Raw genomic sequence first — 25,520 nt, 5'->3', positions numbered from 1 at the left:
ATTAATATAAAAAGGTAAGGGCTTACAATTGAATCTTGGTGTAATCAAACTAAGATAGAAAAATCTCTTGTGTCTCCTCCCACTATGCACACAATAGTAGTTGCTCCTTCACACATATCTTTTAACACTTGTATGTACCTAATAGATACCCTCTTTTTTCTAACACTTTCCATAAGACAACTCTTGAAACAGTATCATAAGCCTTCTCAAAATAGATAAAAATCATGTGTAGATCTTTTTTTCATATATTTATATTTCTTCATCAAGCTTCTAATGAGAAATATTGCTTCCATAGTTGAACGATCGGGTATGAAGCCAAATTGATTGGGAGAGATAGAAGTATCATGACGTAATTAATGTTCCACAACTCTCTTCCGCAACTTCATAGTATGGCTCATGAGTTTAATTCCCCTATAATTTGAGCAACTTTGTATGTCTCCTTATAGCTACAATTATTAAAATAGTTAATGTTATCAAAAAGCCTTAATATATTTGTCAATTGACTTGTTAAAAGGGGGTCTACAATTGCCTCCAAATAAATCAATTTAAATTATGTAGTAAAATAATTTTTTCCTTTAATTATATATATATATATATATATATATATTACATGCCATTTTTATTTTATTTAATAAATTATCTACAAACTTAAAAATTTTAATTATTATTCATTGATTATATTTTATTTATAGTTACTTAAAATTAATTAATATATTTTTATTTAAATAAAACATAATATTTGTATGTTTAAACTAAAACAAAACTATCTATTACACATTGCTTGTTAATTTATTTAAATTTAATCTTAATTATCGATTTTAAATTAAAATAATTAATGCCATTAATTTTTTAAACATGCTGAGTTTAGATTTAAGTTTTTTGTTAATATTTTTATTTTTTTTTTCTATATCCATCATAATTTTAATTTGTAATATTATTCTTATATTACTATTTTATAAAAAAAATTTCTTAGATGACCACTTAATAGTTTATATTAAAATATCTAAGAGGAAGCGGTATGGAATTCAAATATTGCCATAATAATTTCTTATTACATGATACTATATTAAATAATATTTTTAATAATACTTATTAAAAAAAATTGCCCTTAACTAATAGATTAAAGTGAAATTAAAATTGAGTCCTTATTTAATATTTGAAAATAAATGAATAAAAAATTTGATAATAGATTCAAAATATACAAATATTAAAAAATGTGACAATAATAAAAAATACTATTTTATATATCTTTGAATATAAAATAATTATGAATATTTTGTAATTAGACACATACACATATAAATATTTTGTAGGCTTGAACGTGCATATACATTACCCCATTAACATAAATTTATAAATCTATACCTATTTATTAAAAAGGCTTATGTGTAAGCATATCGCATCATGAATTTACTCGTTTATAAATTTATTTTGTTAATTATTTTATTTTTTAATATTATAAATATATTATTTATATTTATAATTATTTTATAACACAATATATTAATAATTATTAATTGAAGTTATTATAAATTAAGATATGATTAAATTACATAAAATATAGTTATTTATAATTTAAATTTAATTTTGTATGAAAGAAAAAATTTTTTTAGGTAAAAATAAAATTAAAATGTTATATGATATTTTCTTTATAATTCTAGCATATTTAGATTATAAAAATGTATTTAAATTATTATATATAATAAAAAAATTAACAAAAAAATAAATATTTATTAGTTAATTATAATTATAATATAAAATATAACTAATTATTGATCATCAAGCGCCTGTCGAAACACGAGCGGGTTATCGCTGGCATTTCTCCTCAAATAAACTCAAGTCTTTAACCGCAAGAATAACGATCAAAATATTAAATACGATCTGACATGAGATGAGAACAATATGATGAAACGATCCACCGTTTTCTCTGCTGTTTAAATTAGTTATTTCTGGATTAATCAAGCAGACGTTTCGTTGTTGTTGGTGCTAGATCCTCCCAACTAGCAATGGGTAAAGCTTCAAGCAATCATTTACCGAAACCCTAAAGGGTTTTCAGGTTTTCTATTCCTCTCAATTTTAATCAGATCAACACTCCTTTGTCCTCATTCGCAACCCTTCATGTAAAAATCCTTCTTTTCCACTTTGAGTTCTTTCAAATTCCTGGGACTAACTTTTTCATTTTTGGGTCTCAGGTTGACTGTTGTGGGTAGTCCCTGGTAAATAACAATTACAATAAAAATGAAAGCAGGAAGCGCTGCTAAGCTGATTGTTGATGCCCTGCTGCAGCGGTTCCTCCCGCTGGCCAGACGTCGCATTGAAACAGCTCAAGCTCAGGTCTGTAGTTTTCCTTCTCTTTTATTTTATTCGTTATATACATTTGGGATTCTGTGTAAGATTGAGTTTCTGTCCTGGAGCATGATAGAGAATGAAGAAATTGCAAAATAGAATTGCGGGATATTGTTACTTTTGTGGATTGGGAGAAAAGTGTGTTTGGGTAGATTGCAATGTGGATAATATTGTTTTCATGGGAGGTGGGGTGGGGGGGGGGGTGGTTCTTGGTTTTCTGTTTAGAATTACTACATCTACTTGCTTAGGGTGTAGAAGGCTTGAGGAATTGTCTAGTGGCGTGATTAGAGTTCTCAGTAGTATGAATTACTATCTACATTTGATGGTTCTCTCTAATAGTATTACTTCTGAGAACGACACTGTGCAAATTTTGTATGCTTTTACTTCTCAGTATCATTCTTAAAGGCAATGATGGATTATAGCAATACGACACCAAATTAATGTTTGATGGGTAGAAATAGCGCAAGCTTTATTTCTTGACCCTACATGGAATATTAGGGAAGTTGTGGAGTTTGCTTGATAATTTGAAATGGTAGGTGAGAGGGTCTTTCTAAGGTTGAATTAGAGATTTACTTAGTACTTCTTTTAGTAATGGATTAGTTGCTTATTTTGTTGATATCATTTATCCACTATAAATCCCATGGAATTAGAACTTGAACTCCATTGTTTCTAATGAATACATTCTCATGTGTATTTGTTGTTTGTGAACTCTGAATCCAGTTACACTGTTGTGGTAGTTATTAATGAATATCACATCGACTTGTGTGGTATGAGTTTCGATAACCAATTTTTTGACACTTGTTCTTTAGTTCTTCTAAAATATTTGTAATTTGTGTTCTATTCTCTTACAAAGAAGCCACAGATGATTGTCAAAATTGGAAGAATTATTTGAAACACTGGTAGTCGCTGGTTTTCTCTTTTTCTTTTTTTTTTTAAATGGAGGATATTGTTTCTTATTTCTTTTTGCCCTCCATCCAGCTTTATCATGGGGATTTAGGCTTTCAAAAGTTTTGAAGTACACTCTTGACTGTTGTAAATTCTTTTGCTAGCAACTCACAAGTTTTCCTTTTGCAAACTTTGTTTTCAAATTCAGGGTTGCTTTCCCGCTAGAAATTTATTTGGTTTACATTTCTTAGCAAGGACAATAACAATGACTTGCTGCATATAAGGAGAGCTAATAAGGCAATATGACATTTGTGTTTTTGGCTATAGAATGTGAGTTTTATAGTCATTTTTCTTTCATTAGTTTGTTTGTCACACCTTACTCCTCTGTAAGGTATAAGATAATCCCGTAGTATACTTAATGAAATACCAAACTTCACCTACCGATGAATCATTAAATATACTATAAGGGATTTTAAACAAATCAAATACATTTTTAGTTAAGGAATAAATTTAATATCTTTAAAAATAAAGAAAGTTTTCTGCGAAAAATCCTCGTGGTGGTGGCTGTAATTTCAATAAATCAAATTTATGAAACCTATTAAAATCACTTGTGGCAATTTATATAACATATTGTAATCAATCATTAATCAAAATTTTGCTTTCTTTCATTCACAAATCCAAAAGATAAAGAAATAGTATTATATTATTACAATAAAAAAGAAATAATTAATTACAAATTTACAAATCTCCATAATTGCAAGAAAAATATTGTTACAAAGTTTATGTACAAACTGTTCATTGTCTTTACATACATACATATGGCTACAATACATCCAAAATAAAATGACGAAAGGGTATACCTAATATATACCCGAAATCAAATCCAAACACCACTCCGCAGCCTCTTACTCTGCAGCTTTATCCTTTCCTTTACCTGCGACAGTATAAAACAGCTATCACTGAGCGTTGAACTTAGTGGTGCACAACTATAATTTTTAAACTTAATATAAAATGTTTTATTAATGCATAACAAGAAATTTGAAATATCCAAATTTTTCATAAGTCATAAAACCAATGTTAAAATTTTTAATCATATAAATCATTTATTTTTAATCACATTTTATCAAAACATTCACAAATCAGTTGTATTGCAAACAATTACACGGTTAGGGTCATGACACAAAATTTCCAATCAATGCTGTGTTGTACACAACGACAAAGCAATCTACAACCTCACTAATCGAAATTAATGAGGGAGGTGGCTAACTAGCAATATGAGTATTCATCCGAACTCAACCTCAACTGATAATCCAGGGGGGGAGGAAACATAATCAATTTCACCCCAAATAATGAGGGACACAAATCAAATTGTTATGCCAACTGTGGTTTCAAAACAAATTCAAATAATTTCCATTCAAAGAATCATATTGCAATTCAAATAATCACATTTCATTCATGAAATTCCCCTTATAGGGTTGGCAACACATCAAGTACCTAAACACTTCTAAAAACATTCAAAATCCGGCTCACCCCTTTGCTAAAATAAAATTGATAGCCAACATCCGCCTTTCCATAATCATAAATTCATTTCACAATTTAAAGTTTTCAATTGCAAAGGAAAATCATAACTCATTCATATAAAGCTCACTCAAATCAATTACAAATTCAAAAACAAAGGAAAAAGCTAATTGTGCACAAACCTTATTTGAATTCTCTTTTCTTAGCTTAGTCTTTCCCTTCCTTAGAAGGCTCTTTTTCCACTGAAATTACACAAGTGCAATGTCTCAATACTCTAACTATAACCAATAACTAATTAAATAATTTTCTAAGTTACCATGAAATTTAAAAGTTTCTGGGTTCAGGGCAGATTCAAGACCTGACCTTAGAACCCAATTCTAACCTAGTTTCATTCGTAATTTGGGAAGATGATCTTAATGAAAGTTGTTCCTTTATGTCTTAGTTTTATTTTCCTTTTTGAATCACTCAATTTGGAGTTCTATAGCTCTAGTTATGGTCAATTTACTAAACACTATTCCAGGTGTCTTACTCTGCAACCCCATGTTTTTCAGATTTTTACCTTAAAGTTGCATTCCATTTCCAAGCATCTTAAGCTCAGAATTTGGACCAAGTCCCTAAAACAATGTTTTAGACTTTTTTCTTAGGTTCCAAAATCATTTTGAATTACTTCAATTAGAGTTTTATAGAGGAAGTTATGGCCTGATAACTATTCGGAGGTCACAGGGCAAATTGGCTACACTGCAGGAATTCCATATTTGGCATTCCTAACTTACCTCAACATTTTTCCTACTTTGCCCTAAGAACTGGGTTAAGGTCAAAATATGAACTTTTTAGTTCTTTGTCTTATGGTTATTTTGACTTTGGAATTACTACATTTGCAGTTTTGTAGCTTGAGTTATGACAATTTTGCTAAAACTGGTCGGATGCCTAATTGTTCAGGACTTTTAGATTTAGTCCAGAATCAGGCAAATTTGCTGTACTAACTTTGTCTAGCAATTTGATTAACTTAGGGTCATAATTTGGCTTCATGATCTTCATAAGAATTGTTTTCCTATGTCTCAGTTTTTCATAGATTCAAGAATCATCTAAATTGGAGTTTTCTAGAGTGAGTTATGCCTAATTGAATAAGTATTGTTCATATGGTCATTTTCTCCAGGTCCAGAATTGGTAACCCGGATTCAAGCCTAATTTGAGGTATCCTATGGTTATTTTCTGGGCATACTCTCTTCATGAAAGTTGGAGCCTTATGTCTTAGTTTTTATTTCCAATTAGTTTCACACCAATTGGAGTTGTGTAGCTCAATTTATAGGTTTTTAAACACACTGGACTCAAGTGTCCAGATTCAACACCTAAGGTACAAATTCACTTCCATCAATCCCTTTGCCAAACCAATACCAATTCTCAACCAAAACACATCAAATGACCATAATTTGACCTTATAAACATTAATTAAACAACATACCACAAAAGCCCGAATTTCACCAAAACCCTAATCTTCATCTTTCAATTTCAATAATTCCCATCAAATGCAACTACATAATTCATGTATAAAACTTCACCTAAGCTATAATTCATGTTTAATTTCATCAAACACATCAAAACCCTAAATTTTCAAAGCTGGCCGAAAATCCATACTCCCATATCATGCATGATTTTCATGCTTTCCCAAGTAATTTCCCCACAATCAACCCTAATTCCATGTATACATAATAATTTCAAGTTTGTAAAATGACTTACCTCTAATGTAGCTTTTCCAATTCTCTAATTCTTCAAGTGCACTTGTTCTTCTTGCTCCCAATCTTCAAATCATCGACTAATTAGAGGTTTTCTACTAATTTTTTGTATGGTAATTAGGGAAGAAATTGCGGTCATGGAGCTTGGAGATGTTGTTAATGGAGGAAGGAAGAGAAGGAATGAGAGAGCGAGGGTGGCTGGCCTATGGAGAGAAGAAGATGGAATAATTGATTTTTTTTTAAATTCTTTTGTCTTCTTTATAGATAATTATCCATAAATTAAATAAATTAAAATTTTAATTTTAATTATTATTATTATTATTATTTTTTTAATGCAATTTCCTTAATTCCTTATGTGTCCCATTTAATTTTTCATACACATTTTCATAATTTTAATTCTATTTCAATATTTTATTTTCACTCATTTTAGTGGACATTTAGGTCAAAAGTCAACTCTTAAAGTGAACTGACCAAAATGCCCCCCATCGGGTTATAGTCCATCTTTTTCAATAACACTCGATGAGTCCTTAGGTTTTGATTCACTTAATTGTACTTCTTCCTTTTTCATTTCTTTGATTTTCAAATTCCCAATAATTTCTAATTTAATCCTTAATTAAGGTCTCTATAGAGTTCTATACCAATTTAGGGTAGTAACTAATCTCACAGTCACTTCCTGTGTCGGTCACCAATCGCCGGGACCTAGGTTCATTTAATCAATTTGTGCTTCATTTCTCTTATTTTCATTCAACCTCATTTGGTCTTTATTAGTTTAATTTATGGCTTTTCTATGTGATTTATGTATGGCTCCAGACACTCTAACTGTCCGAACAGACATTGATCACCGGAACAGTAGAATATACGGAACTACTTAGCATGAGGGTGTTACATTGTTGCTTGGTCCATGATTTAGAACTAATTATCTGGTATTTCCCAACGAATAATGGTTCACCAAAAATTTTTAGAAGGCTTACTAAAGCTGAATTTTAGATGTTCTGGCCTGAAGAAGGTAGAAGATTTTGATGCTGTATTATTGTTGCATTGGTTTGATATTTTTGGTTCTAAAGGTACTGTTAATATTGGCTGATATTTATAGAAAGTGTTTGGCATTCTTATTGATTTTACCTGATCATATGCAGGATGGACAGTACCTTCGACCATCGGACCCTGCGTATGAGCAGGTTTTGGATTCCTTGGCTATGGTTGCCCGACATACTCCTGTACCACTTTTAGAAGCTCTTCTTAGATGGAGAGAGGGGTAGGTTACCGCAACCCTAGGCCCGAGAGTTTCTTATTACAGTTATATTCGTGGGCATTTATTTCTCATGAATTTAATAGTTAAAATATCAATTATTAACTACATTTTGCATGGGGAGCAAGAAATTTTCATTCTCATGGTTAAAGGCTTGTTTCCATTTGTAATCTCAATTTTATCTATCATCAATCCTTGATTTACATTTGTTATTTGCCTGTATGGTCCCTTTCTCCATGTTGCCAGAATGTGGATGGGAAAAGCATTGACAAATGATAAAAATAGAAATGTTGTTTAAGCAGGGAGTTTAACTAAACTCAACTAAACCTTAATCCCAAACTATTTGGGTTGGCTAGAGATAGGGTTTGAAGAAGATGAATTTACATATTAACATCAAAGCCAAATGGATGAGAGTTAAGAGTGATAGTAAAAGAAAGGATGGACAATAAAGAGACCAAGATGAGATTGTTGTGTGGGAAAGATGGTATGCCTATTGCCTATAAAGCAGTTTAATTTTGTCTAATATGGAAACATTTAGATATCAAATATTAGGTCATTTAGGGAAGGAGATGTAGTAGAATTATAATTTTTTTAGGGAATAATGAGGGTTAAGTTGAGTACTACATTTGCTAAGGATTTATCAGTCTAATAGTGTGAGTCCTTTTAACAAAGTTTGTTAAGAGTTATCTCAAAAGCACAACACGTTTTAGTGGTTGAAGTGTGTTTTGAGTGCTAGGCTATTGCATCCAGATAAAAATTACGAAAAGCATGTTACCTTATGTAGGTTTAATATGTTTGGTATTAAATTTAAGAAAATGGAGACAGGGGCTTGACTATCTCATCCTTTCCCTATGTAAATTTATTATTCAGTATTAACTTGAAGAAAGTTGAGGCAAGGTCTTAACTATCTTATCTTTTTTGTGTGTATGCTAACTTGGTGCTGATGATCCTAAAAGTCTTAAGCCTTATGTGGCTTGATCATCAATATGACTAAGAATTCTTCCAAGTGTATATTAAGCAAGCTATTGTACTTTTCATTTGCAAATAAAATGTGGATTATATTAGTTGTGGTTACTTCAAATTATCACCATTTCATTATTTGAGAAATGCATGTGAATGGTTGGATAGTATACTAATTGAAATCTTACATCACATTAGGGCTCTATTGTTTTGCAAAATTATTTTATTAGAAATCTTTTCTACATTCTAGTGTCTGTGTCATAAAGAAAAATTGATAAAAACGTATTTTTTTAGCCAAAAAAACGTATTTTTTTAGCGAAAGGAAACCTACGCTATTATCAAAGAGAACAAAATTTCATTTTAGAAAGGGGAAGTTGTTTCTGGACTTCTATGAATTCACAAAGGGAAGAAGATCACTGAGATCTACTAAGACACATACCTACTAATCTACTGTTTGCTTTTGACCCTTTCCTTGCAAATTTCATTTTCTATCCAACTGGATTAAAAGTTTAAAACTGAATGTCATCTTAAAAAATGTTTGAATATAAAGTCCTCATAGGCCTAAATGCTAGATCCTAGAAAATAATGTTTAGTTGTCATTTTCTCAAAAGTATGTTTTCCACACAAGATATTTTCAATTATGTGAAACAAATGGAGCTTAAGATTGAGGAAGATGAACTACAAAAAGAATTGGAGGCAGTATGAAAATTAACTTTGCAAAAGGTACTTTTCTTTATTAGCACATCGGAAAGCAATGTCATAACTAAGTCTGCATTGTCAATTCTTAAGTCTAACTTAGATATTAAAATCCTGATCATCCTTTTAGGTGTGTAATTGTTTTCTGCTAAAAGTTTTTTCTCCCTTTACTGGATTTTTGTTGCAGTGAATCTCCCAAAGGTGCAAATGATGCGTCTACCTTCCAAAGAAAGGTTTGTTAAGGAATACCTCATGAATCAATAATATAGTGGCTAGTTTATTTACTAAAAGTTATAGTTTATTCATAATAGAGTGTGTGTATATGGTAACATGTGTTATATGGTAACATGTGTTTGCATACATAGGAGAATTGTCCAGTTGTGTGCCCATAAAAGTACCTGCGTTCATAGTTGTTAAGGAGTTAAAACTTCATGCTGACACATTTAGGTGGATTACTTGGTTAATATTTTCAAAGAAGGTGTTTCTTAAAATTCAACAAGCTTGCTTTTTTCCCATCTTTTTTGTTCTTGAGTTTGTAGGATTTTGTTAATGACCCAATGTCCATTCCCATTGGATTTCAGCTACGGAACCTCCTTAAGAAGGGGGAAAGCAAGCATCCTTCCTTTGTTTCATTTGGGTGCATATTTTCTCACCCTTCTTTCTCACCCTTCCAGAGTGGGAGAATTTGAGAGGACACTTAAAATAGGGGCATACTTCGCAGTTTTCCCTTGTTTTTAACCTGTCAAAGCACATGTCATTATTATTATTATTATTTTTTTTGGTTTCAGAGTTTCCTGAAAATAAATTCTTATAAAATCTTTTCCTTTCCTTTGTCAATTGTCAACTGAACAAATAAATGAATTTCAAGCCCCATTCCATCACAAATCCTTCCTTCACTTTGAGTCCTCCTTCCTTTCTAATTTCCTTCCTCCCAACAGAACATAATGTTACCCTGTTAGGGTATTCATTTTGTTATTCTCAGGAAATTGGAGATGATTAGTCATTCTGAATGGCAGTCCATGGGTTAGCAAGATGTAATAGATGTGTAAGAATATGGTGAGGCTGTTTGTTATTTTGGAAGTCAATTCTGTTTTTTCTCTTTATGAATGATTTTTATGATAGAAGGGAAAACAACATGCCATTGTTACTTCTTTATCTTTATTGCGAATTTATGATCAGTAACCTGGAGAAATATAATTCTCTCTTTTGTTCACAGATATGTGGTTAATTATTTTTCTTTTTATTTATTTGGTAGAGAAGATATAATAGGCTATGAATCCTCCTGTTTAGAGAAATATGATTATTTGATTCAGAGTTTAATTCTATCTTTACATGGGATTAGCTTGCAGTTGAGTGTATTTTTTGCTCAGCCTGCATTCGTTTTGTGGAGTGCTGTCCTCAGGAAGGACTTACTGGTTTGTTCATGATATTCTTTTGTTGCTTTCTTTTTGTCTTTGTATTTCATATTAGTGAAATATAATAGCTTGTTTTCATTGCAGAGAAGCTTTGGTCTGGACTTGAAAATTTTGTTTTTGACTGGCTAATCAATGCTGACAGGTGAGGCTGCTATAGATTGGTTTAGGAAATTTTAAAAAAGGTGATTAAATATCTGCTTCAATTGCAATAAATTTTTTTGGTCATATCAAATGGAAAATCTGATGGTTCTCCATGGCACTGCTAAAACTCTGAACCGTCTTTCCCACTTTGGCAGTTTCATCTTAAGTCCTCTTTTGTAGAAAATTTTATATGAGCTGCACTAACTGTGAAATATGCATTCATGGTTTTCTCTTGAATGGAAGGAAAAGATTTAATGATCAAATGAAATTTTCAGTTTGTTTTACAAAAAATTTTATAGTACTTTTACCTGAGGACAATCATGCCCTTGATCTAGAATTAAGCATGTAATAGGCAGACTGATGTAGAACAAATAAAGAGCAAAGAAGAAAAGAAATCAGGGACCAATCCTTGCAAAAGAGAACTAATTCTCAAGATATTATTGATCTCATAGAAACTGTCATAACAAAGCTTGAAAAATAATGAGAATCTCTTTGTCTATATATAGTGTTTGAATAACCCTAATTAGGAATTGAGGATCCTAAACTATTTTGGAATTGAATAATCCCAATTTAATTAGGAACCCTAATCTAATTAGGGATGCACAATCATAAAAAATCTCTAAAAGTTCTTATTTTCTATATTTTTTCCTAAAGTAGGTACTCTTAAAATCTTTAGGAATATATTCTGCATCACAGATATTCAGGAACAAGTTCCTGCCCCTCTAATGCTATGAATACGTCAACTAAAACTTTTGAAAATCAATCATAAAATTTGCGTTCCATAAAACATAAATGGTTCTTGTACCCATCTATTTTGGTATGCACTCAGTAAATTCTTTTTTTTTTTTCAGGGTTGTTAGCCAGATTGACTATCCCTCGTTGGTTGATTTACGAGGGCTCCTTTTGGACTTAGTTGCTCAACTCTTAGGTGCCTTGTCTCGTATCAGGTGATTGTCACATTTTGATTTTTGATCCCTGACACTGATAGTTTTTCTTCAATTCAGAACTATTGATAACAGGAGAGTTTTCTTCCTCTTTTTAATTATTTATTGTTTAAATTGTCTTATGTTTTGTAGTTACATGCTTGGTTTAGTTTTGTGCATAAATGATGTCGGTAATCAGTGTAAGTTCAGTTCAAGGTTAATTTAGCTTTGCCATAGTCCTGATAGGTCCATCCTTGATCAAGTTGGGCATATATTGACTATTTGTTTTCAGCTGTGCTTTTGTTTGACTTCTTTATTCTTTAGGCTGAATAATTATGTATGTCATATTTTATGGGATGATACTGGCATAAATATCTAAAAGTCATCATTTTTATTACTTACTCTAAGCTAGATAGGGTACTTTATATATGGGACCACTGCTGCTTTCTGTTTTCTCTTATCCGAATGCTTAAACTTTCATCTAACTATGTCTTCATGCAATTTTGTTTATGGTGTAGTATCCATCTACTCATTTCTTCATCCAATTTTGGAATCCCAGCTGAAATACAAGTGATGAAATGAAAAGAATGAAAAAAGAAATGCGTAATCTGTCTATTATGACTTACATATGGGTTCAGATATTCTTAAAGAGGGGTTGATATTATTTCTTGAGAGTTGAGAGATTATGATTGTGACGGATAATAATAAATGGAGTATCACATAGTCCGCCTTCTTGCATCCCATCCTGTTCATTTTTATAAAGAGTTTTTTAATTGCATACAATTTCATAAGTTTAACTTGTGGAACCATAGGTAAAGTATTAGGTGGTAGTTTATCTAAAAATAGCTTAATCCAATAAGCATTTGAGATTTTAGGACAGACTTGGGGCGGAGAATGACGGAGAGAGAGAGGGGGAGGATATTATATCTTAACCCTGTATTCTTTTCTAGCATTTGATGGTTGAAATTGAAAGCTTATAAATGATCTGCAATGAAAGGTATAGTTTGAGTAGATAAAACATGCATTCCTTGGTTGAACGGATCACGAATCAAGTGCTTTCAAAGAGTTTGCTGTTAGAAGTGGGTGCAGATATTATTTTGTTATTTTCCTCCTCCATACTTGTAGAGTTCAATATTATACAACTTTTATGGTGTTCATTTTTTTTTCTTACAGGTTTTCATGTTTTTTCTCTTCTACAGGTTTAGTTCTGTAACTGAACGCTTTTTTATGGAATTAAACACTCGACGGATTGACACTAATGTTGCCCGAAGTGAAACACTGAGCATCATCAATGGGATGCGCTATCTGAAACTTGGGGTGTGTATATAATTAACTTGTTCAAGGGCAAATGACATGGAAACAAGGACTTAACAATAAATTTAAAATGCCAGGTTAAAACTGAGGGAGGACTGAATGCTTCAGCTTCCTTTGTGGCAAAAGCAAACCCTCTTAACCGTGCACCACATAAACGCAAGAGTGAGCTTTACCATGCACTTTGTAATATGCTTTCAAATATCCTTGCTCCACTAGCAGATGGTGGAAAAAGCCAGTGGCCCCCTTCAGGTGTAGAAAATGCACTTACACTATGGTATGAAGCTGTTGGGAGGATAAGAGTGCAACTTATGCATTGGATGGACAAACAAAGTAAACATATAGCTGTGAGTGGATCTCAGATCATCTACTTCTTTTTCTACCTTTTGGTTGTTTTAATATGGTAAAATACATTAACTGGTTTCTTTTACTTGAATTCTTTTTTTTCATTTGAATTCTGAGATGCTGGCATGCTGCTGTTCTCTAAGTTGATTGTAGTGTGCAATTGCAAAGCATAAAAAGTTTGCTTAATGAATTTCTTGATGGAAGAACTACTCTTTTTCAGTCAGTTTTGAAAGACTTGCGTGTGCCATTTAGATTCCTGTGGAGTGCCTAATTAGTTCTTGGGCTGAATCTTCTGTGGTAACATTATTTTCCTAAGCTCCCATTCTGAATCTTGAATCTCACAATAGTTTGTAGAGATTTTAGAATTTTTTAATCTGCAGTGGTTTTATAGCTTTGAACTGCTGTGCCATGACATCCCAATTCACTTATGAGGTTAACTAGGCCCCTTCCACATCTTAAAGCATTAAATTACCTCGTGATTTTAAATTTTAGTTCAACCGCTGAATGCATTATGGACTGCATTATTCAACTTGCTGGTGCTGGTCCATACCACAATAACTTTTGAAATTTAGTAATGATGTAGTTTGGGAATGCCAAAATGTTGTTGGCATAATGAATTTTTTTACTGATGGGTGAAGTTGGCATTTGGCAGTTGGAATTATTTTTCTTTATGAATTGGTGAGTCAGGCTGAACTTGGTGACCTAAATTTACAGTTGGGTTGTTGAGGAATTTTATCCTGGCCTAAAGGCTTGGGTGGGCCTGATAGAGGCCTTGAGATATTAAGCGAATCCCAAAACCAATTTAGTGAGTATTCTTTGAAATATGGTTTTTGCTATTAGTATTTAAGTGCACAAGACATTCAGTTTTAGTGATGGAAATCAACAAGAACAACAAGATCCTAGGAATGTTCATGAGAGGATTCAAGATGCAATTGCACAAGAAGCTCCAATCACAAGGACTAGAGTTAAAAAGATGCAAGAATTGATTGAGGAATCGGTTGCACAAGAAGCTAAATATGGAGATACAATCAATAAATTGGGATTCTAAGAAGATAAAAAGTGGCTTAATTTGATCCAAGTTTACGTGGGAGATGAGCAAGAAATATTTTGACAGAATTGATGGATTTTTATGCAAATTTAGTATTTTTCTTTTAATTTAGGACAAGTCTGAATGATTTTATTTAATTATTTTTAGTCAAATATGTGTTTTGGGCCTTATTTATGTGTTTTTGGGCCTTAGGTAGGAGTGCAGCCCACTCCAGCTTTTTTTTTTATTATTAATTTTTAGGGTTTTATCTTATTTTTTTTAGCATAGAGAATTAGAGTTTCAGCCGTATATATAAAGTTAACTTAATACTTTTTGAGGGAAACATTACTTTTGATTAAATTAATAAAAGAGAGAGATTTTTTCTAAGTTCTTTCTTGAACTAAACTAAATTCTTCAAGAGTGATTAATTTTGTAGGGTTTAACAATCTTGATATTCTTGGTTCTTGTTTAATTATAAACTTTGCGTCAAGAATTTTTAATTCTACCTTTGAATTATCTTGGTTTTCAATTCTATATAATTGATAGGTCAAGGTATTCTTTGGTGTTTGAATTTGATTTTGGCTTTCTTGGGATTATTAACCAAACCTGTTTGTGGGTTTTAAGGCATCGTTCTTGAGGTTCGCATCAATTTGGTATCAGAGCCTTACTTTGCATGGGTTGGTGGGCCATGTACAAAAGTTCCTTGATGTTTTTTGGGAGAGGCCGGGGTGAACGAGTCATGACCCCAGTTGCTTCATGAGGACGTTCAGTTTGAAGGGGTCGGGAATGATGTTTCGCACATTGGTTCTGCAGGGAGGTCTTGGGTGTTATATATATGGGTTTATAAAACTTCCCTTGTGAGCTAGCTTTTGAACACATCTTTTACCAACTTGGACAATCATGTGCAGGATTAATTGGTTTTACATGTTTTATCCTTCTTTCATATCTTTAGTGTGATCTATGCATTGCATGTGTCGCCCCTTTTTGCTAGTATTGAATAAGCCATTTTGTATCACCTGCTTCCAGATTGATGGATATCGAAATGTACTAGTAATCATTAGTTCAAGTTATGACTATCCTAATTCTGTTACATGTTTACCCAAACTGATTAACATGAATTAGGCTACTAGTTTCATGTTGATTATTGAGCTTGAGTAACCAGCTCAAACATGAGTTTCCATTGGGTTGAACTTGGACAAGATTTTTAGTTGCGGAATTTGACTTTTAGCAGCCATTGGTCTGACCTTACTTGCAGCTTTATCCTGCTTCTTTAAGGTTATGAAGACTGTGGGTGGGAGGGTTAGTGGTATAGTTATGGAAGTTCTATGCACATTCTTATGATTGTTTTGGCTTCTCTTAGGTCATGAAGACTGTGGATGGGAGGGTTAGTGGTATAGTTATGGAAGTTCTATGCACTTTGTTATGATTGTTTGGCTATTTCTCTTTACCATTTCCTGTAGAATCTTTGTCATAGAGCTTGTGTTTGAAACTTTATTACCCTGTTCTATTGCATTTTGTTTTCTTTTTCAATCTTGATTTTTCTTTTTATTTTCTCTCCTTTGTTATTAATTTCTCTGTGAGTTTCCTCCCCTTCCCCTCCCCCTTGCAGTATTTCCCTCCCACACACAATCCCAATTCCCAATACTTGTGTATTGTTGTGTTTTCTTTTATCCTCACATGAATGACTCAATGTGTCAGGTTGGCTACCCTCTTGTGACACTTCTTCTCTGCCTTGGTGACCCTCAAATATTCCACAACAACCTAAGTCCTCACATGGAGCAACTCTACAAGCTTTTAAGAGTAAGTTTTTGTTCAGTTGAACTTAAGTCTGGGTGGAAGTCGATGGACAATACAGTTGATATTTTTTCCCCTGTGCTGCTGTCTTTATCTTGTTGATTTTTTTAGGAGTTGAGGCCATATTTTTATTTGGCTTTCACTTGTTTTGTTTGTGCAGGACAAGAATCATCGTTTCATGGCCTTGGACTGTCTTCATCGAGTTTTGAGGTTTTACTTGAGTGTTCATGCTGCTAGCCAGGCCCCAAATCGTATATGGGATTACTTAGACAGTGTGACTTCTCAACTCTTAACAATTTTGAGGAAAGGAATGCTTACTCAGGATGTTCAACATGACAAACTAGTTGAGTTCTGTGTGACTATTGCTGAGCATAATCTTGATTTTGCTATGAACCATATGATATTAGAATTGCTGAAGCAGGATAGTCCAAGTGAAGCAAAGGTTATTGGTCTTCGTGCTTTGCTTGCCATTGTTATGTCACCTTCAAGCCAGCATGTTGGCTTGGAAATATTTAAGGGTATTTGATTATTTGTCCTATTACACAGATACAATACGTGATTTCATTATTTTATCCAGACTATCTAAGCTTCGTTTTAACTATTGTTCCATAATTAGGACATGATATTGGCCACTATATACCAAAAGTTAAGGCTGCAATTGAATCAATTTTGAGATCTTGTCATAGGACCTATAGTCAGGCTCTTTTGACCTCTTCGAAGACAACAATAGGTAAAATCTTCCTTTGTTCTGAGGTGACATCTTTCTGAAATTTTGTATAGTTACAAGTGATTTTGTCAGCAATTTGTCGCATAAAGTCATACATGGACATGAATGTATTTTAGCATCATATTAACTTGTCAAGTAAGCAGGTGGCTAATTTTATTTCTATTGTAATTTTTTTGTATTAACTTGTTTTACTTACAGTCATATTGATGAATAAATTTGCTTTGTGATGTCATGGATTGGTTGAAGGCATGGTAGTTGCTTAACATAGTCCTATTTGTTAATTGTTTTACTTTAAGAATATTAGGACATATTTGAATCTGAATTTACGCAGTTGTCAATGAGCCGTAATTGGTTTAATGTGACGTTTTGCTTGTTGTTTGAAATTTGAGACAAAGGCTAATTTAATTGGCTCAATGTGTTCAAAAGGAGCTCATTTAAATGGCCCAACTATTTTGAGATTATAGCTCAGTTACTTAGCGTTTAGAAAAATGAATTGGTGGCCTATAAAGTGACAGTGAGAAGCATCAACACAGTTAATATTACCATAATCAATGCCTCTGCATTTCCCTTATGTTGCCTGTAGGTTGGACAACAGGTCTGCATTAGTGTTATTGTTTTTCAGTTTTTCCCACTCCGTCCACTTACTCTTCTTATGATCCATTCCATTTGTGAGCTTGATTGTTCTTTATCCCTGTATTGCTTGCATTTTATTCCTCTTTGGGCTGCAATTGTATGTACCAAATAAACTGTGTGCTCACTCCTCAGACGCCGTGACCAAGGACAAGTCCCAAGGGTATCTCTTTCGGTCAGTCCTGAAGTGTATACCATACCTGATAGAAGAAGTTGGAAGAAGTGATAAGATAACTGAAATAATCCCACAACATGGCATAAGTATTGATCCTGGTGTACGTGAGGAAGCTGTACAGGTATTGAATAGAATTGTTAGATATCTTCCCCATCGTCGATTTGCAGTTATGAGAGGGATGGCTAACTTCATACTTCGGCTCCCTGACGAATTTCCTCTTCTCATTCAAACTTCTTTGGGACGCTTGTTGGAACTCATGCGTTTTTGGAGAGCTTGTTTGCTTGATGATAAATTGGAATTTGCCGCTGATGACACAAAGCGTGGGGGGCAGGGAAATGAAGGATTTAATAAGTCTTCTTTTCATCAATCAGAAATAATTGAGTTTCGCACATCTGAGATTGATGCAGTGGGTCTTATCTTCCTTAGTTCTGTGGATAGCCAGATTCGGCATACAGCACTTGAGTTATTGCGCTGTGTACGTGCCTTAAGGAATGATATACGAGACCTTACATTACGTGAGCAAGTGGACCATAATTTGAGACTTGAACCTGAACCAATATTTGTAATCGATGTACTTGAAGAACATGGGGTGAGCTATACCAATAATTAATTTCTCCACTTTTTGCATTTTTTTACATAGTTTTATGTGAGGTGAACTTTGAGTATGTAAATTCTCTCGTCTTATTCTCAACTCAATGCTTTCAATATTATAGGATGACATTGTACAGAGCTGCTATTGGGATTCTGGGCGTCCATTTGATCTGAGACGAGAATCTGATGTAATTCCTCCTGAAGTGACTCTTCAATCTATAATATTTGAGAGTCCTGACAAGAACAGGTGGGCTCGATGTCTTAGTGAACTTGTCAAATACACAGCTGAGCTTTGCCCAAACTCTGTTCAGGAAGCAAAGTAAGTAATGCGTGATTTATATATATTCATGTTACTATATTGTTTTTGCTTGGTGTCATATTACATGCATATTATCCAACTTTGATACATGCTCTCTCAAAGTATAACAACAGGATTGCCAACTTTTTATGGTTTTACGAATGCAGATCTTTCAATTTCTGGTATTTTTAGGGGTGGTGATGCTAAAATTTTGTATCTAGTTTGTGCAATTTTTTATTGTATTAGATTTAAGTAGGGATGTAATAGCTTAGTTCCTATTCTTCTGAACTAAATACAAGTTTACTGAAGATATAACATTTAAGATATTATGTTGACCGGAAAGATTCAAAATATATAGAAGAATGGATGCTTAATTGTTAGTGCAGAATGTATGAGTTGTAATGTGTTTTCTTAATGTTTAATCAAATTCTTTCATGTTAATCAATGTCAGCAATACAAAAACATGCAGGATTGACATTGTGACTAATCTTAATTGTCAGGGTAGAGGTTGTACAACGTCTTGCTCATATCACACCTATTGAGTTAGGTGGAAAGGCTCATCAGTCACAGGATGTAGACAACAAGCTGGATCAGTGGCTCATGTATGCAATGTTTGCTTGTTCATGCCCACCGGATAGTAGAGAAGCGGGTGGCTTAGCAGCAACCAAAGATCTTTACCATCTTATTTTCCCCTCGCTAAAATCTGGATCTGAAGCAAACGTAGTAAGTGTATCTTGCAAGAAATGTGTTATAGATTTTAGAACACTGTTGTTATAGATGTGCGGAAATTAATTATGGAAATGAGGAAGTACATTGGCATTTTCTTGGGTCTTTCCCTTTTCTGAGCTTGGAATCTGATCAGGCCATCCTTTTTGTGCCTGCAACCTTTGTTTTTCAACAGGTTCCTGACATCTTCTTTTTCTTTAAAACGGGCATGAACTAATTAAAATTTTTGTCTTAGTTTTAATCTGCATTGTAGTGTCATTGTGGATTTAATTGAGGTGGAAATCCTTAATGGGAAAGTATTTACTTTCTTAATGCATGTTTGCTTCATATATTTATATTCCTGTAACAATGTTTATGTTATGTTTGGCCATTCATAAGGAAAGGAGAAACATTATATGTTATAAGAGATGCATTCAGAACCAGTTTGAGGTGGTTTTGGACAGAAGTAGGCATGCGCCTTGTTCCTTCTTTTTAACTAATACAAAGGATTGATTCTTTTATTTTACCCATCCCAAATTCACAATGCTTTCAAGGTCTGTTGACTGTTGCTAATGCTTAAATTGGTTGTTTTGACTTCTTCAGCATGCAGCCACTATGGCTCTTGGTCATTCTCACTTGGAGGCATGTGAAATCATGTTTAGTGAGCTTTCGTCTTTTATTGACGAGGTTTCATCCGAAACTGAGGGAAAACCCAAGTGGAAGGTATGAATTTATCATAAAGTATCTGAAATGTCGGTTAGTTTTGCAACTGTGCACCTGTCTTTTGTAGCTTAATGGAAGCACTAGTCATATACTCATGCCAAGTTTGAGTCGCTGAGTGTTGCATTGTCAAACTGCTAGTTCAGTTAGGAAGAACATGTTACTTTGCTATATTTTAAAGATGGGTTAATATGCCAAATATACCAGGAAGTTTTGAGTCTGCTTTGAAGCATTATGAATTGTTACAGCTGAGCTTTTATACCCAATGAGCACATAGGCTGGGAATGACTTCACACCTGAGTTTCATATGATCTTTTGGGGAAGATTGGGTATTTAAATCTTCTTGTCAGTCAGCTAGTTTTGGGGAGCAGAAATTGCAATGTTCAAGCTAAGTAGAATATTGGGGCCAAGTTGTGCTAAGGCAGTGTGACTTCAGGTCGTATACATGAAAACTTGTTAGGATGGAATTCAGTGGCAAAGTTTGACCCCATTTTGATAAGTTCGTCAAGTTAATCGGTCATCTGAATCCTTTGCATTTCATTTTCAGCAGCCTTTCAAGAATATTAAGTTTTGAAATTGGAATATCTGAATCAGTGCTGCTTCAATTTTCTGTTTTATGGTTCAGTTTCCATTTCTTTCTCAATATGCCATTGCCATTCCAATAACATGCCGTTTCTATATTTTGCATTCCTGAATAATCGAGTTCTCTTTCTTTTGGAAGATTGCTTTGAGCTTTGGTAGTCAAAGCCCGATTTAAGTCTTACCTTAGACTTTGTTTGAAACCTATCATTTCACTTGCCCATTAATATCTAATCATTTCTTTTTTTATATAAATCCTCTTTGCCTCATTTTCTTCAAATTGCTTAGTTTCCCAAGTTTGGGGTTTCTGTCCAGACAACTAATATACCAATTCTATTAGTGCAGTCTCAAAAGTCTCGTCGTGAGGAACTCCGAATCCACATTGCAAATATATACCGCACTGTTGCTGAGAAAATCTGGCCTGGCACGCTTGGCCGTAAACCAGTTTTCCGTCTCCATTATCTCAGATTCATTGATGAAATAACTAGACAGATCTTTACAGCAACAAATGAGAACTTCCAAGAAATGCAACCTCTCCGTTATGCACTTGCTTCTGTTTTAAGGTCTCTTGCACCTGAATTTGTTGAGTCAAAATCAGAAAAATTTGACCTCAGAACAAGAAAGCGGCTATTTGATCTACTTCTGTCCTGGAGTGATGAAACTGGCGGTACATGGGGGCAGGATGGTGTTAATGATTACCGACGTGATGTTGAACGTTACAAGGCTTCACAGCACAACCGGTCAAAAGATTCAATAGACAAAATTTCATTTGATAAAGAATTGAATGAACAAATTGAGGCAATACAGTGGGCATCCATGAATGCTATGGCTTCACTTTTATATGGACCATGCTTTGATGACAATGCAAGAAAAATGAGTGGTCGGGTGATATCATGGATCAACAGTTTGTTCAATGACCCTGCACCTAGGGCTCCATTTGGTTTCTCTCCATCAACTCCATCTTATTCCAAGTACACAGGAGAAGGTGTGCGTGGAGCTACTGGTCGTGACAGACATAGAGGAGGTCAGCATCGTGTTTCCTTAGCAAAGTTGGCTTTGAAGAATCTTCTTCTTACCAATTTGGACCTTTTTCCAGCTTGTATTGACCAGGTAATACTTTTCCCTTTGATTGGGGTGCATTATCACATTCCCATGTGGAATTATGAAGCTAATCAGTGATACTGAATGCTTCATATTTCACTAAAAAAATTGAGAACTTGTCGGAGTAATATCTGATGTCTTGAGTGCACAAGATGTTTGGGATGTTAAATATTGGTTTCCTTCCAGTCATTCTGCTTCATTGCTCATGCTCTGGGCTTAACCCATAGTTACTCTCCTGTCTTTGCTTGCAGCATTGCACCAGTCTTTTTTTTTTTTTGGTCATGAACATCAATAAGTCATTGTCTGAGAATCAATTGACATAACTAATTAGCTGAATATTTTTTTTCCAGTGCTACTATTCTGATGCTGCTATAGCTGATGGTTACTTTAGTGTGTTGGCTGAGGTCTACATGCGCGAAGAGATTCCAAAATGTGAAATACAGAGGCTTTTGAGCCTGATCCTCTACAAAGTTGTGGACCCAAACAGACAAATCCGTGATGATGCCCTTCAGATGCTTGAAACACTTTCTGTCCGTGAGTGGGCTGAGGATGGCATTGAGGGCTCAGGAAGCTATGGAGCTGCTGTTGTTGGCAACCTCCCTGATTCCTACCAACAATTCCAGTACAAGCTTTCATGTAAACTTGCCAAAGATCACCCTGAATTAAGCCAGCTTCTTTGTGAGGAGATTATGCAGAGGCAACTGGATGCTGTTGATATAATTGCACAGCATCAGGTCTTAACATGCATGGCTCCATGGATTGAGAACCTCAATTTCTGGAAACTCAAGGATTCAGGTTGGAGTGAAAGATTGCTGAAGAGTCTTTATTATGTAACATGGCGACATGGTGATCAGTTCCCTGATGAAATTGAAAAACTATGGAGCACAATTGCTAGCAAGCCAAGGAATATTAGTCCAGTATTAGATTTCTTGATTACAAAAGGAATTGAAGATTGTGATTCAAATGCATCTGCTGAAATAAGTGGTGCATTTGCCACATACTTCTCAGTTGCAAAGCGGGTAAGCTTATATTTAGCACGGATTTGTCCACAGCGCACAATTGATCACCTGGTTTATCAATTGGCTCAACGGAGGTTGGAAGATAGCATTGAACCAGTTGTGCCAAGTGCAACTAAGGGTGATGCAAATGGAAATTTTGTGTTGGAATTCTCACAGGGGCCTGCAGCAGCCCAAATTGCATCTGTCATGGACACCCAGCCACACATGTCACCATTACTCGTCCGTGGTTCCCTTGATGGTCCCCTCAGAAATACTAGTGGAAGCCTGAGTTGGCGAACAGCAGGTGTGACAGGGCGAAGTGCCTCGGGCCCATTAAGTCCAATGCCTCCAGAGTTGAATGTGGTTCCAGTAACTACAGGACGGTCAGGTCAGCTCCTTCCAGCATTGGTGAACATGTCAGGTCCTTTAATGGGGGTTAGAAGTTCAACAGGAAGTTTAAGAAGCCGCCATGTTTCTAGGGATAGTGGAGACTACCTCATTGACACTCCAAACTCTGGTGAAGATGGGTTGCATCCTGGAGTTGGTATGCATGGTGTTAGTGCCAAAGAACTTCAGTCAGCCTTGCAGGGGCATCAACAGCATTCACTAACTCATGCAGATATAGCATTAATTCTACTGGCAGAAATTGCATATGAGAATGATGAAGATTTTCGTGAACACTTGCCTCTGCTTTTTCATGTCACATTTGTTTCAATGGATAGTTCAGAGGATATTGTGCTAGAGCACTGTCAGCATTTGCTTGTTAATTTGTTATACTCACTTGCAGGCCGGCACTTGGAACTGTATGAGGTAGAAAACAGTGACGGAGAGAACAAGCAGCAGGTTGTCAGTCTGATCAAGTATGTCCAATCAAAGCGAGGGAGCATGATGTGGGAGAACGAGGACCCCACAGTTACAAGAACTGAGCTTCCAAGTGCAGCACTCTTGTCAGCACTTGTTCAGAGTATGGTTGATGCTATCTTCTTCCAAGGAGATCTTCGTGAAACTTGGGGTGCTGAGGCACTCAAATGGGCCATGGAGTGCACATCAAGACACCTTGCGTGCCGCTCACACCAGATCTACCGTGCATTGCGGCCTAGTGTCACAAGTGACACTTGTGTATCACTCCTTAGATGCCTCCATAGATGCCTAGGAAATCCAGTACCCCCAGTTTTGGGATTTATCATGGAAATTTTGTTGACATTACAAGTTATGGTGGAGAATATGGAGCCAGAAAAGGTGATCCTCTACCCCCAACTCTTCTGGGGTTGTGTAGCCATGATGCACACAGATTTTGTTCATGTCTACTGTCAGGTGCTTGAGCTCTTCTCACGTGTGATTGATCGTTTATCATTCCGGGATAGAACAACAGAAAATGTGCTTCTTTCAAGCATGCCTCGTGATGAGCTTGATAATGGTAGTGACATTGGGGATTTTCAACGAATTGAATCACTAGCATCATCCAGTGGGAATCTGCCAACATTTGAAGGGGTGCAGCCTCTTGTGCTTAAAGGGCTCATGTCAACTGTTAGTCATGGCGTTTCTATTGAGGTTCTCTCCCGGATCACCGTGCACTCATGTGATTCTATATTTGGGGATGCAGAGACAAGGCTCCTGATGCACATCACAGGCTTGCTTCCCTGGCTCTGCTTGCAGCTTAGCAAGGATGCAACAGTGGCACCTGCTTCACCACTTCACCAGCAGTGGCAAAAGGCTTGTTCCGTTGCGAATAACATTGCTCTTTGGTGTCGAGCAAAGTCATCGAATGAATTAGCCACTGTTTTTGTTGCTTATGCCCGAGGAGAGGTCAACAGCATTGAGAACCTCCTTGCTTGTGTCTCACCACTATTATGCAATGAATGGTTTCCAAAGCACTCTGCTTTGGCTTTTGGGCACTTGCTAAAACTATTGGAGAAAGGTCCGGTTGAGTATCAGCGTGTGATACTGCTAATGCTCAAAGCGCTGCTTCAGCATACTCCTATGGATGCTTCCCAAAGCCCGCATATGTATGCAATTGTGTCCCAGCTGGTGGAGAGTACATTGTGTTGGGAAGCATTGAGCGTGCTGGAAGCCCTTTTGCAGAGCTGTAGTTCATTGACAGGTTCCCACCCACATGAGTCAGGTTCTTATGAGAATGGTGCTGATGATAAGATGCTTGCTCCTCAGACCTCATTTAAAGCTCGGAGTGGGCCCCTACAATATGCCATGGGATCAGGGTTTGGGGTTGCATCCACACCAGGTACACAAAGCGGAATTGAATCAGGCATTCCACCTAGAGAGGTGGCTTTACAGAACACGCGTCTGATCCTGGGAAGAGTACTTGACAACTGTGCACTAGGGAGGAGGAGAGACTATAGAAGGCTGGTGCCTTTTGTAACCAGTATTGGAAACCCGTGATGGACAAACATAATCATCTAGTGTATATAGGAAAACTTTAGGTCCTGGTTTTGCAAGTAGGCATAATAAATTAGAGGTTGTAGTTAGTGATGTAATATTTTTGCAGTCAGTCATCACTTGTTCGCTTGAATCATAATTACTTTGCAGCTTTTCGTGCAAGTAATTGAAATGTGAAAACATTGTTCTAGTCAATTAGTTGTTCTGCAAAATCTCATATTATTTTCTCCAATGAGAATCTTAGAGCTTTCAAGCTTAG

At 35.0% G+C, this 25,520-nt stretch overlaps 1 protein-coding gene across 4 annotated transcripts; it reads left to right on the top strand.

Annotated features, from left to right (window-relative positions):
- Nucleotides 1–1,848: 1,848 nt before the first annotated feature.
- Nucleotides 1,849–25,456, top strand: LOC110670752 (uncharacterized). 4 transcript variants are annotated; one of them, XM_058153401.1, is made up of 19 exons: nucleotides 1,849–2,120; nucleotides 2,193–2,334; nucleotides 7,619–7,737; nucleotides 9,575–9,620; nucleotides 10,730–10,802; nucleotides 10,887–10,944; nucleotides 11,795–11,890; nucleotides 13,066–13,183; nucleotides 13,258–13,524; nucleotides 16,248–16,349; nucleotides 16,504–16,686; nucleotides 16,765–16,861; nucleotides 16,960–17,073; nucleotides 17,836–18,464; nucleotides 18,589–18,785; nucleotides 19,265–19,487; nucleotides 20,073–20,192; nucleotides 21,114–21,878; nucleotides 22,220–25,456. In XM_058153401.1, the coding sequence occupies exons 2-19, from the start codon at nucleotides 2,239–2,241 to the stop codon at nucleotides 25,262–25,264; spliced, it is 6,348 nt and encodes a 2,115-aa protein (XP_058009384.1). In that variant the 5' UTR covers nucleotides 1,849–2,120; nucleotides 2,193–2,238; the 3' UTR covers nucleotides 25,265–25,456. The 4 variants fall into 4 exon arrangements, with proteins under 4 accessions (XP_058009384.1, XP_058009382.1, XP_058009381.1 ...); XM_058153399.1 differs by having other exon boundaries at nucleotides 1,849–2,056; nucleotides 16,504–16,861; XM_058153398.1 differs by having other exon boundaries at nucleotides 16,504–16,861.
- The last annotated feature ends 64 nt before the right edge of the window (nucleotides 25,457–25,520 follow it).

The sequence above is a fragment of the Hevea brasiliensis genome, chromosome 9 (assembly GCF_030052815.1).
Source record: "Hevea brasiliensis isolate MT/VB/25A 57/8 chromosome 9, ASM3005281v1, whole genome shotgun sequence".
NCBI lineage: Eukaryota > Viridiplantae > Streptophyta > Magnoliopsida > Malpighiales > Euphorbiaceae > Hevea > Hevea brasiliensis.
This window is presented reverse-complemented; position numbering and strand designations above follow the sequence as displayed.